The sequence below is a fragment of the Homalodisca vitripennis genome, unplaced genomic scaffold (genome assembly GCF_021130785.1).
Source record: "Homalodisca vitripennis isolate AUS2020 unplaced genomic scaffold, UT_GWSS_2.1 ScUCBcl_8583;HRSCAF=16742, whole genome shotgun sequence".
Lineage (NCBI taxonomy): Eukaryota > Metazoa > Arthropoda > Insecta > Hemiptera > Cicadellidae > Homalodisca > Homalodisca vitripennis.
The window spans coordinates 4,765-19,558 of record NW_025784696.1 but is presented as its reverse complement, the minus strand read 5'-3'; the positions used below and the strand labels follow the sequence as shown (position 1 = coordinate 19,558).

Sequence of the window (14,794 nt, the reverse complement as noted above, 5' to 3'; positions counted from 1 at the left end):
GCTTCAACAACAAATGTGTGATCACTTTTAAAAAGTGTATGAGATTGTAGATTTCATTGTTTTTTTATATTGTAACAAATGTAGTTTATGGCACCTGGGCAACCTTTTAAAAGTTAAAGTAGCTATACAGATTTTGTGTTTGTTTTAGAATGTTTACACCAGTGATGGAATACTGAAGAAATTAAAGTGCATAAGAATAACAGTTTTTAAGGAATGTTATTTAAGGGAATCACGGACTTTCAAAAACCACATAGGAATATTTGGTTGTAGCTTAAATGATGTGTTAAAAAGAGAACTCTGAATAAACTGTTTATGTATTTTCTGCAGTTTAAACTAAAGAACAGAAATATAACTTACTTCATTTTAAAGCTTTTAGTAGATCCAAAAATCCACAAGATGTCTTCTATGTCTTCCTTTGTGATTGTCTCATCAAGAGAAATTCCAATCTGAACAGAAAAGTTGAACATTTTACAATCATTATACATATTAGTGAATTAAAATAAGTTTCACTGACCTTAAATATGTATTAATATAATCAAGCTACTCAAGGTTTTGTTTTAGAAATAAGACTAAAAATATAATCCAGTTTTCGTTGAAGTGTTTCTCATTGAATCCTGATCATAATTTTATTAAGTTTTGAAGAATGTTATAATTGATATTTTTAAATTGAATGTTAAAACTAAGGTGATAATTATTTAAAACTAAAAATTATACATTGTACTATTAGAATGAGCACTACAGTTCTTTTATCTACTCCCACTTTAACAGTCATAACCTCTCTAATAAAATCTTCATATAATGTCATCATTGCAGAAAATGAAAACTTTAAGATATAAAAAACAAAAAGCTAGGTTTAAATAAAAAATATTACTCACAGGAATTATCTGGAAAATGGCGTAAGTTTATCCTTTTAAATTCACAGCGAGAAAGAATGTCTGCCTTGGGAATTGAGGTAGAAACAACGCAGTGTGTCAAACACTAAAGAACTTAAAATTGTGTGTCCAGCCATTCTTAAACCCTGAAAAATGTATAATAACGACATGTTTTGGGTAAATTTATGAAGCAAAATTATATTATAAAAAGCATGAGCAGAAATGGTATTAATTAAGTATATAGTAAGTATTTAAATAATATTTCCAGAAAATTTTGATTCTTTAGTATAGGTGTCCCGTGATATTAAGTATACAAACGATGTTAAGAGTTAGTTTTTAAACTTAATCAACCGCTAACTTTTTTTATCTCTTCAGACGGACGTTTGACGTTTGATTCCTAATTCCAGGAGTCATGTCTGTGATAGTGTCGGATTTCAGATGCTTAAACTAAGCAGAAGGTAAAATGGACCTGAACCTCTACATTCATATTGGTTCAACCATGTTAGATGTGGAAAACAGTAGTCATAAATTTTGAGAATAAAACAAGGAACTTAAAAGAGCAAATTAGTACATTGTAGCATATAACCAAATAGATAACTTTGTTTGCTTAATCCTTAATATTGTTTCAGGATTACTTTATAATTACAAAATGTTTAAAACCAAAAAACAAAAGGGATAGCGTTATTGAAAGATATGATTTGCTTTTAACGATGTTTGTTTTAAAGACAAAGGACTTCAAATTTTCACCACATACATCATAATAAATAAAGTTTAAAATTGGCTTAAACCATAGCTAAACAAAAAATAAATTTTGAAATACTATTGAAACTATGTTATGTTAGAAACTAGAGATTTTATATTTTCTGGTATTTAGGAGTTAGAAATGTAAAATGTACAGTACTATCTGGCTTGTGTAAATATTGTAACCTATATTTTATTTTGTGTTAGGGGATGGTAGCATACATACAGGGTGTTCACCTGTATTTAATAGAACTTTTATTATTTTTGCACAAGAAATTCCTTCAAAGTTAATTAACTACGAATAAAATGAACAAATCTATTACCTTCTCTGAGCAACAAAGTGGCATTATGAATCTTATTGGCGATACGCCGGAGCCCCTTAGGTCCATGGTAGACGGCGTACATGGCGGACATATTGGCAAGTAAGGCTTGTGCTGTGCAGATATTGCTAGTAGCCTTGTCTCGACGAATATGCTGCTCTCTGGTCTGCAGTGCCAGTCGGTAAGCATTGTTGCCATTCATGTCTCTAAAACAGTTATGAAATAATACAATTAATTTAGTATTTTTATTTATAAGGTGTAATAATCACATTGTTTAATACAAGATAATGACATAAATTGTTCACAACATTTTTATGTATTCAACAGTATTGTAATAACTCATCAAGTAGCATTTTCAGTTGTGATCCCATTGTTCATACATAGTCTTTACCATAACATTTTTCACTCCACAAAGCACTAAGCCTAATAATTTATTAGCATGTCTGTGCCACAATTTCTTATCGCTTCACACATTCACCATAATGTTCTCTATTAATATAATTGATCGCAATAAGATTACCTTCAAATGTTCAGGAAGTGATTTAATGTTTAATGGAATATAAGCAGATTTGAATTGATTAAAAATGATTACTAGGTACTCACAAATAGCAAAAGATTTTATTATTCTAGAATAAAATAAAATAAAAACTTACAAATAAAAAGTGGTGGATTTTATCTCTAAGATTATGATTAATGGATTACTTAGGCTGCCAAAAATTGAAGAAAGAAATATATATATTTTGAGATCTATACAAAAATTGATTTAAAAGTGGAGTGTTTTGTTAAATTTATTTTAGTGTTTCACAACTATCACATTTGGATAGCAATAATGCATGAAGTTGAAATAAATTAACAATAGCTATGCTAAGTACTCTAGATAAGAGTTTCACAAGGATTTATAACTTAACAAAATGAATACAAAACATAAATAAACCACAAATAATAGTAAACACAGAATAAAAAAGTGTACTAATTAATATTTGATTCTAGAAGCAGCAGCAAAAAGACAACAAATATGACAAGTGTTATATTGTTGATAATAATTGTATTTGGTATAAACTGTTTCCTGAAAACTGAGTGGTTAGAATATTGTACTGTATTGTAATAGCCTCAAGTTGTTTTGTCAAACTTTAGTTTGAATATTTACCACTGAGTTTTTAAAGATGGTTTTAAAAATACATTATTCAATAATTACTTGTTATCCTTATTTTTATAACTTTGAGCATTAAATATTACTCATCAACTTTGTGCAGTAAGTTTTTGTTTATTAAAAGTCTTGCTTAATACATTGATTGTGGTGGGTGCATATTACTGCTATCTAAAAGTTGGTACCTACATGACTAGTGTAGCAGTCAACGTGTTAATTTTATCTGATAGGAAAAATTATCTGCAATAAATGTTTTAAAAATATTAAAACAATTTACATTTTAGACATTACAATTTCTGCTGTTAGTTACATCACGTATTATTACTATGTACAAAATCTACTAACAAGAAGACCAATATTTTTTATACATTAATTAGAGATGGAATGTGTACAGTATATTTGTTATAAATCGATCTAACCAAATAAGAGGCCATTGGAATCATATCTGGAGTGAATAAATCAAGGATATATTAGTTCAATTGTATTCTACAGACCTGGTGAGGCCGATCATACGGCCAGGCATGAGGCGCACTAGGGACTGTCTGCAAGCAAAGAACCCAGCATGAGGGCCACCATAGCCGAGAGGGACACCTAGTCGCTGCGTTGTGCCCACTGCTATGTCCACGAAGAATTCACTGGGCGGTCGAGCCAGAGTCAGTGCAAGAGGATCCGTCGCACAAACTGTCAGCGTCTGGGAAGCGAAATAAAAATACAAGCAATCTATAATAGGAAATAGTTGAACTAAACATGATCTCTAACATCGTGGACATATAATTAAATTAATGATACCACTACCACACAAATAATACATCTCCCATTTTTTACAAAATACTCACAGGAGTTTCTACTGTGAAAAGCAATTGAATCATTGAAAAACATTTATTTTCAATGGTTTTTACCTTGCAAGTTTTGACGCTTTTATTGCAACCATATATCATCAGCTTTTTAGAAGAATTGATCAATTATCGACTTCATCAGCAATTGTGATGAATCCTTTAATCAATCTGAGGGTAATGAAAATATGTTGACTTTCCCTGCAAAATTATCTCACAAGATATATAAAATTAGAAATACATTGATTATTTTCTCATACACATAAAACAGCTAAGGTAGGAAGGGTTGATTCAATGCGAATGTTGACTAGACTAGACAAGTCTGTGACAGTGTCAGATCTTAGAACCTGTGGAAGGTGAAATGAAGCTAAACTAAACATTCATATTGAATCAGCCCTTCTTTCATGATAGGTTGTTAGCCACAAGTAATCAGCAGCATTGGCATATTTGACAGAGAAGAGGATGTGTCAATGGGAATTGATCTACACTTTAATGACATTATAAAAGTATTAAACCAATTTCAATGTCTAGTAAAACAATGGATTACATCCAATATACAGTAAACATAGGTAAATACATTATTATTAAATCATTGTCTATATAGCAGCTTAGGTGATTAGGTCTAAGAAATATATCCATATAGCACGACAGACACTGCATGCTGATAGCTTATTTCTTATATTTAACACAGCAAATACAAAATAATTTGACATAACATCATTTATGAATGATTTTTTCACTCTTAACTAGCAAATACAATAAGATGAATACTAACACCTTCAGCATGTGCCTTGTGGACAACCTCAGAGTAATCATGGAGTTCCCCACTGGTGTCAGGGTACTGGAAGAGCACACCTGCATACTCATGCGAGGAAAAGTCAGCTGTGGAGACATCGGCGATGTCCACTGCGAGACCCAGCGAGTCTGCTCTGGTCTGGACCACGCTGAGTGTCTGAGGATGAACATCAGGGGATACCAACAGTCGAGTTCTCTTGTTATGTCTTGGGACACGATTAGGTCATATTAATATACATTGTACACCAAAATGTGAGAAAGAAAATAACTGAAACTTTTACTTGACATTATAAATAAAACTAAGGAAGTTAGAAATTTGTTAAATTAAAATGTAGGTCCATTAGAATCTCTTATCACTGCGGATAAGATTAATTAATTAACCTTGTAAAATAAATAATACTACACAACGCACACACATTTATACATAATGTTTATTCATCTCATGTTGCTTAAGATTAAAATATGACATTTAGAAATATATATTGTATTTGCAGTTACAATATTCCTAAGTGATACAGCTTATGAAAGATCTCAGACTAACTGTAAGTCAGTTTAAGAGTGTACTGGAGCCATCTTCGTATTACAATAACTTCATAGGAACAATGTTAAGCCTCAAAACACTTCTTTATTTATATTATTAGAATTATGGGAGATCTCTCATTTAAAAAATATTATTAATATATATCCAAACACATTTAGTTTTCTCAATATTTTTACTGATTATTCTGAAAATATCAGTATCTTTTGTAGGTGAGTATTTATTATACCTTTGAAAACCCTAATCTTAATCCTAATTGTAAAAAAATCATAAATGTGAAAATGCCTTTGTTTGTTTGTTTTGCTTTCATATGTAAACTATTCAACCAATTGTACAAAAATTTTATATGGACATTTTTACGGTCCCTGGGATGAATATAGGCTTATTCTTATTTCATATATCATTCTGGGCTATGTCTCACTGGTCTTTAAATTAGCAAAAAAACACACATCTTGGTCCCTAAAGTTGTGTAATGTGGAATTCAAAGAGCCAGTTAAATGTATTTATTTGTTATGTGTAAACGTTGAATTATGACAGCACAACCACATGTTTAATTATTTTAACCAATATTTTCAATTTATTAACATTATAGAGTGAAACCATAATAAAAGTAACAATACTTCTTATTTCAACATTGTAGCAACAAGGCAAACCAATTTATTTATTATGAGTCAAAAAGCAATACATGAGATACTAAATGAAATTTTTATGACAGAAAATTGACGAGGTGAAATCGCATCTATTTCTCACTGATGAGGTATACAATAGTGATTAGATAAATAAACACTGATATAATTCCTAGACTGGACCGAGGAAATAGTATGATACGGCAAACATGGATTGGGAAGCAAGAACTTTACTGTATCATGTATTATCTTTAAATATAGATGAGCAACTTTTTAATTTTTATTTTACAATACCTCCATTAGAAATGTAGCCTCAAAAAGTGTTTAATATAAGTCAAAACCAATAAACCTTGTAACACTTTTGTAGATTTTATTTGTACAATGTACATTTTGGATTTGAAGAATCCATCATCAGGTACTTGTAGGTCAAGGTAAATGGAGTAAATAAATAATTGAAATCAAATTGACACATGTTTTTTAATTACCTTGATGGCTAAATTTTTGTATTTAATTTTATATGTGATCAATTTATATTGTTTAAAAGTCTATCAAACAATAAATTTTTTGTTAGAAGATCTTTGTCATTTAATAATACATTAGGATTAATTTTGTTACTTTTGTAAATTTCAAAATGTTCTAAAGTTACTAACTTTTAAGTAACTTTTTTTGCATGTGTGTAAAAATTTCAAGATAGTTTTCGATGTTTATATACATATGTGTGGCCGGTGTTATTTAAATGATCAGCATATTTTGAATTTGATGATGTCTTCAATGATTTTATATGTTCATTAAATCTAATTTTGAAGTATCGGCCGGTTTGCCCAATGTAGTGGTTTTGATAATCATTGCATTTTAATTTGTATACTCCACTATTGTTAAATTTTGAATTTATTTTGTTGATTTACTTTTGTGTTTGATTATAAGGCCTTTAACTGTTATTTTATTTCATAAGATGGTTTAAGTGTTACTGAAATCGTGGAAGATATTCAATCTAATACACAGAATGTTACATAGAAATTACGGGCAATGCAACGGGTTTGTACTAGTAATATTATAAATGCTAAAGTGTCTTTGTTTGTTTATTTTACTTTCACAATCCCTCCAGGCTATACCACACTGGTCTCTCTAAAAGTAGTGAATAATCCCATATTTGTGTCTAAAGTTTGGTAAATATAAATTGAAAGAGCCTGTTGAATATAATTAACTGTTTCCGTGTAAACATTGTTTCATGACAGCACAACCATATTTTTACTTAATATAACCACTATTTTAAATTTGTTAGCATTTGTAGTGTGAAATCGTAGAGTAAGCTCAATAGTAAAAACACTTCTTATTTCAACCTTTTCTGCAACCGCTGTTGAGGATGGGGTAAGAAAATATCCAGTTAAGAAAATTAAAAGTTTTAGTAGAAACATACTTTTAACTGTACATGTTAGTAAATATTAATTATGAAGTGCTTGTTCAGTACTGTACTGCAGATATAAAAGACAAAGTTACTATCTAATTTTTACTATAAATTTAAAGATTGTTGTAAAACCCATTGTAATTGTCTTTTGACAGAATTATGCTTCTGAAACCTGAGTATGTATACAAATTTTTTTGATCGGGAAACAAGGCAATATTCAGCTATGGAACAAAAAATACTAAAACCAGAGTAAATTAGAATTGCCCTAAATATACTCGTACACTTTTCAGATTACAGATTTTCTTAATTGCGGCAATAAAAAACTCAACATTGGCAAAAAATTCACTCAAACCAGCATACAACAACAACGCCTACAAAATTGCATGCAAAGGCGCGGGTAACTGCTAGTCTGCCATAATTAAGACAAAAAATAAGGGTGGTACACTGTTTTAACGTTGTTCATGTGGGGTAAAACTCAAGTCATTTCTTTAGCCGCCTCTTTTTTAATGTGCTCATTTGAAAGTGGTAAAACAGGTGGTTAATTAAACTAAAACATAAGAAAAAACTCCTTAGTGAGAAACAAGTTAATTTAGAGAATATTTTTGGTGACCAGGAAGTATACAGGGTGTTTTATAACGGACAACAATTCAGAGATTGGTCCAGGGCATCAAAAAGAAAATAACTCAATATAAAATACTTTGAGTTATTTAGTTACTTTGAGTTATGAAGCGTCCGTAATTGCTTTTTCTGTTGCCATTACAAAAAAACTGATGGAAAACAGTTCTGTTTTATATATATATTAATTTTATAGTTTTTTATATATTAATTTAATTTTAATTTTAGATAGAAAGAAAAGAACATTTTTGAATAAATGTTTCATTGAGTTATTTTTTTCAATCTGATGCCCTGGACCAATTTAAGAAATATTCGTCACCCATTATGAAACACCCTGTAGAATTTTGAGTATTACAATAAGTTTTGACTCATTTCATAATTTTACAGAACATTACAAAATGTTATTAGCAATACTACAAGGCTATATAAAATGTGGACATTAAGTAAGACACCATAACAGTATAGCAGGACTTTACAACTCTATACTACTCATAAAGCTTCATGAGTTACTTCAGTCAGTAACACAATCCTTACTCCCCCCCACTCCCCCTTTATCTTTGGCTCATGTGTGCCATACATCACCAGCAATATACCAATTCATTCTTTAGTTAAAATTAATACTGAATAACTACAATTTTTACATGACATGAATGAATATTAGCAAGGTGAAATGTTAAAGTTGATTACTTCAACTATAGGTATATAATGACAGTGTACTATAACAACCTATGGCATAGTCCGAGGCCCTCAGCAGCTGCTGTACCCTCGTCCAGGAGAGAGGCATTTGCCACTTCAAGCCCTGTAAGGTCTGTGACCAGAGTCTGGTAGTTGAGTAACCCCTCAAGGCGACCTTGAGATACCTCTGGCTGGTAGGGAGTGTATTGTGTGGTCCTGGAGAAAAGACAAACATTACAAATGGTTATGTTGAGGAACACAACAGGTATATTTTTGGAATTGTTAAATAGAGTGTCATTCCTCCCTTTTGTGTTCTAATATAAATTTTTCCACTAATAGACTTATGACTTTGGGTTGTGTTACTTTGACCTGCAATAGGAATTTCTACTTCTGAAATTGAAACACCTCAAAATACACTCCTTGTTGGTTTATAACTTTCAAATGTTCAATACAATATTTTTGTTATGTTCCAATATTTACAGAGATAATTGATATTAAGTATTATAACTAACAAACTAACACATTATATATTAAGTATTATAACTAACAAACAAACACATTAGAGTTTGATAATATAGCAATAGTATTACAAACTGTTTAGTGTTAATTATGTTATTATTTAACGGTTTTTTGCAGTCCATTTAAAAATTATATTCTATGACAAAAACAGCCCTTTGTCAAACAATATGAGAAGGTTTTACACATTTGCTACCAATGGTCACAGGAGCACTATGTGGTGTGTGTGGCAACATTAGACACCAACGTGTGTGTGGCAACATTAGACACCAACGTGTGTGTGGCAACATTAAATAAATAAATAAATAAAAATAAACATGCCTTTTATTTCAAGCGATTATCAGATACATCTGTTTTTCATAATAACTCACGTCAACATGATACAATATATTTTAGACACTAAACTTATTTAAAACAGTTAAAAGTACAAAGTTAAAAGTATAAAACGTTCACTCCAGTGAAAAGAGGTGCTTCTTTAGCTGAAGTTTAAAATGGCGACCTTTAAGCAATTTAAGGTCACAAGGGAGACCGTTGTACAACTTTGGGACCAAAATGGGAAAATCCCCTTCGACCAATCTCCAACCTCACTTTATTAAAGTGAAGTTGGTCACTCTGCCGAGTGTTGCGGCAAACGATCTCAGCACGACTGCACAGCCCTTCTGCCAGGTACCGTGGCTCCCGCTGGAACAGTACATTGTTTACAAGGCAGCAAGTCTGCATCCTACACACGGCATCCATGGTCATGAGTCCTGCAGCATCTCGAAAGGGTGACACGTGATCTCTTCGACAGAGCCCGTATACAAAACGAATTGCAGTGTTTTGCATTCTTTGAATTCGTTCTGCATCCTCCTTTGAGATGCTATTGCCGTATGCAGGAAAACAGTAATAAAAAATTGGTAACACGACAGACAGGACAAGACGCAGCTTAACGGACTCTGGAAGGGTGGATCTCAGCGTATTACATGCCTCGCAGTCTCCCCAGTGCTCTCTGAGAAACATACGACACATGGTCAGAAAACCCCAGCCCACTGTCCAGCACAACGCCAAGCGTCCTTACAGTGTCACTTACACTCAAGTTTTCATCGCCAATCCTGATTTGCACGTTGCTCTCTTTGATACACTGCACCTGAGCCGCTGATGCTATGTAGAGAACCGTGCATTTTTTAGCGTTCAGCTTAAGACCATGTCTCCCCGACCACACTCGCATGCTCTCCAAATCTGAATTTACGTTAGCAATAGCCTCCTCCAACCCATTTAACCCAAATGGCATATGCAACTGGCAATCATCGGCATACAAATGGACTTTGCAGTGGTGCACACAGTTGTCCAGATCTGATGTGTACAATGTGAAGAGTACCGGGCCTAGACAACTTCCTTGCGGGACGCCCCTAGCTTTCACCAGAGGAGAAGAAGTCATCGTACCCATCCTCGTCATCTGTTGCCTCTCAACAAGATATGACCTAAACCAGTTTAGTGCATTATACCCGAAACCAAGAAACTTCATCTTTGCAAGCAATAAAGAATGGCTGATTGAGTCAAAAGCCTGGGAGTAGTCAAGCATGACTAGTGAACTACACCGGCCTCCGTCCCGAGTCTCAAACAAGTCACTAAACAAGTTAACCAGTGCAGTACATGTCCCGTGATGTTTCCTGAACCCAGACTGGAGTTTCGGTAGAATATTTTGCTCATCAACAAAATTCGAAATTTGTCTCACAACCAATTTTTCCACTATTTTTCGACATGGCTGGTAAGATTGATATGGGTCTAAGATGAGAAACACTTGTTGGTATCTGTGTTTTCGGCAATGGTTTGACTATACTCATCTTCCATGTCTGTGGAAACTCATCTCTTGCCAAGGACATATTTACAAGGTGGGTAATGGCATCAATAGCATATGGGCTTACTGCTCTTATCATATCAATACCGATGTCGTCTGTTCCTACTGCCTTAGAGGTAATTTCATTCATTGCTGACACCACCTCTTTTTGTGAAACTATCCTAAACTTAAACTCGTTAGTTAGTCCTACCCTTCTGTTCGTATCATAAAAACTGCTCCAATGCTTCATCAGGTTCGCAAGACGTGCCCATCTCTGTGAAGTACTTGTTTATATCATTAGTATTCATGTTTGGAGGCAGTTTTTGATCTTTTGACCCCACTATACCATTCTGCCGTAAGCATTTCCAGAAAATACTAGAGTCTCTACAATTGGCCAGTTTATCTTCAAAATATCTCTTCTTTGCCGATCTTATAGCACTATTCAGTGTGTTTCTGACTCTTTTATATTCTGACCAGTTAGCATCATTCTGATTCCTAAGAAACTGCCTCTTCAACCTGGTTTTCACTTTTGTGAGTTCTATAACTTCTCGGGTTCTCCAGGGGGCCTTATTTTTTGTTACTCTTTTAGTAACAATTGGAGCATGTTTGTCAAAAATGCTTTTAATGTTGGAAGCTATGAAATATTCTATATCATCAACACCGCTGAGATCACATGCTCTACTCCAATCCACTTCAGCAGCCATTGCCAATGTTTCATTCAGATCAAATTTGGAGTAATCTCTGTACCTTATCAACTTGGCCTGAGTCTTCTCTTGTTCGAATCTTAAGTCACAATATTATGAGTCTGTGGTCTGTTATTCTCAATCCTCGATGATCAATAATACTTGATGTGTCTATAACTCCACACTTTTCTACTTTGGTAGCTTTGTCAGCAATCAGATGATCAATCAATGTTTCTGAAGTGCTTGTTACTCTAGTCGGCTCACTGATGTGCTGTACAACGTTGTGAGACTTAATCAGACGACGAAGGTAGCCAGCAGCACTGCAGGTATTGGACATCAGATCAACGTTGATGTCACCCAAACAGACGACAGAGTTAACCTCAACAGCCATGTCCACAAAAAAAAGACTGGAACAGAGATTTTAGGCAAGTGTAGTTCACATCAGGCGGTCTGTAGAACGATGGCAACCCCTAGTTTACACTCTCTCATTCTGACAATAAGCGAAATGTGTTCAATACTAGGGTCAACTTCGGCCAGCTCAACTCGCTCAAATCTAAGACAGTCCTTGATGTAAACGGCAACGCCACCACCAGGCTGCAGACTGCGATCAGCTCTCAAAAAAGTATAACCCGGCATCTCGTAACTGAGAGAAGGAGTATAAGGGTCAAGCCATGTCTCAGTGACACCAATTACCTCAAAATCGAAATCTTGCACAAGGGCATGGAGTTCATCAAATCCAGTGTCGAGGGAGCGCATATTGACATGAGCCAATCTAAAATTGCTCCCTCTTACTGCCCGTTTCCCGGAATCGGAGGTGTCTGTGAGTTGGAGATTGAGCTTAGGGGGTATACTGCAGCAGAATGCTCAGTCTCGAGCCTGAGACCAAAGTCCATCACAGCTTCAAAGAGTGCCACCAGCCGCGCCACACCTCTCCTGTTTAGGTGTCTGCCATCCCGGCCAAGATCTCGCCTCGCAACCCAACAGTTCGCCTCCACAAATGTGACACCAACGTGTGTGTGGGCAACATTAGACACCAACGTGTGTCTCTCTGTAGTCAAAGTGCTAATTGGTTGTAAGGTGTATATTTCAATAAATTTTACAAAGTTATTTGAAGTAATGTATAAAAGAGCACTCAGAATACTGAAAAACTTTGAAAATATATTAAGATCTTGCAATAGTAACAATTATAATTGAAAAATTATATGATTAGTTATTAATATTTTGGTATAACACAAAATGAGATTTACTTCAACTTGTATTTGAGGAATTGTTTCAAATTCTAATAATGAGTAGTTTTTTAATAACATAATTTTTTTAAATATTACCATCCTGGGTTCTCAAAGATGTTTCTCATGATGGCATGAGGGACACAGCAGTTGTGATAACCCATGCCAATGTAGCTGCGCCAGATCTGGTTCTTCTCTGCTATTGCTCTGATTTTCTTCATCAGCTCATATTCAGCTGGAAATGCATCCTATTATATTGTTATAACATATACCACAGCCTCTTTCTTCCTCACAACTAATGAGCAAATTAAAATGATAAATTAAAAAAAATATTAAATATAATGTTACATGATTTTGATAGATTACAAAAAGATTACCTTATTAATAATTTTCAGACTAAAAAAGTACATTTTTGAAAACTTATTTTACTGACATCAAATTAAAGGTCTTGATGAAATAAAACCCATCTTACAAATAAAAAAATAATAAATTTCATTAAAATAGTTATAATTCAATTCTTTAAAAAATTTGAATACACCTTTATCAACATTCGTTTTAATGTAATCCTTCATTACATGAAACATAAAATGAAAGTATTATTGAGACAAAACAACAATAAGGACAAAACAATACCTTACAATTATATACCTATCATACCATCATATCTAAAAGTATAGCCATTTATTGCTTGTGTGAAAGATGAATAACATCTTGAGAATAAACCAGACGTTATTTTAGTGAGATAATTGCATTCTGATTTCTTAATCTTATTGCAATTTGTTCCATTCTTCTAACAATAAAATAACAGTTATTTGTGATAGTGGAAGTTTGTTCTATTGGGACTGTTAATCTTCCTCATCAAAATCTTAAGTTTAAAGTTTGTCATTGACGATGGAAAGTTTGAAAGGATAACAGGCTTTCAGACATTTGCGATCGTTATATGTTACAAAAGATATAATAATCCTGTTTCCTTTCAAAATATTATTTCTGGTTCCAATAAAATGGTTGTGATATTTGAATATTTGTCCACAAGTAATGTAGTTAAGTTCAGTAGTTAAAGAATAAGGATTGCTGAGTTTTTGGGATTCTTTTTAAATCTGTCAACAAGAATAACAAATTTTATATTATGAATTTCCTAATCAAGTAACAGTGATCAATAAATATGTAAATTTTTTATTAATTAGACACAGTTTTAAAGAATAATTATACTTTATCATTACTATATGTACTTATTGACTGAGTGTTTAGTGAAACTTTTCTGATTAGTTGCTGATAAACAAGATTTAATTGTGTACATAATTAGTGTCCAACGAGTTAGTCTAGAGATCTGAAATTTGATGTGAAACACTGCTATCTCTACATCCGTCCGTTAGGAACCTTGATATCTATCTGCCAAAAATTACTCTGGTTATATCGATCTTATGTGTAACAATGTTGGCAACAAGATAGACACAGAATAAATGAATTAGTAAACAGACTGTTTATGAAGATAATTCTTATGACATTTTTCAGCAACTTATCAACACGCGTAATAAAGTTACTATGTAGAATTGTTTATGTCATATAAAGCTTACCTGTTATCAATTTTGTAATAAGCTAAGATGTAAAAGGGCTTTTTTAACTGTAATGTGTTAACTGGGATAACTGATGAAAAATGAATCTCATATACAGTAGTTCAAAAGTGCCAAGTAACTCACTTTCTTGACAACAAAAATTAAGTAGAAATATTTTATTAAATTAAAAACTTTGTGAAGACCTTTAAGTTGACAAAGCCCAAAACTGGTTAACAATGTATTAATACGCTATTTACTACTTTACATAGTAAACACACACACACACACACACACGCACGCACGCACGTACGTACGCACGCACACACACACACACACACACACACACACACACACACACACACACGTGTTTACACATTATGAGGACAATGCCCTTAAAAAAGAAGTTACCTGAAAATCAATAGATGTTTGTTAC

General features: G+C 33.1%; 1 protein-coding gene across 1 annotated transcript; it reads right to left on the bottom strand.

The window, feature by feature from the left end:
- Positions 1-1,889: 1,889 nt before the first annotated feature.
- LOC124374462 (glycine dehydrogenase (decarboxylating), mitochondrial-like) lies at positions 1,890-13,029 on the bottom strand. The gene is made up of 5 exons (XM_046832671.1): positions 12,908-13,029; positions 8,619-8,783; positions 4,689-4,914; positions 3,575-3,771; positions 1,890-2,139 (listed from the first exon to the last, which is right to left on the bottom strand). The coding sequence occupies exons 1-5, from the start codon at positions 13,027-13,029 to the stop codon at positions 1,905-1,907; spliced, it is 945 nt and encodes a 314-aa protein (XP_046688627.1). The 3' UTR covers positions 1,890-1,904.
- Between the last annotated feature and the right edge of the window lie 1,765 nt (positions 13,030-14,794).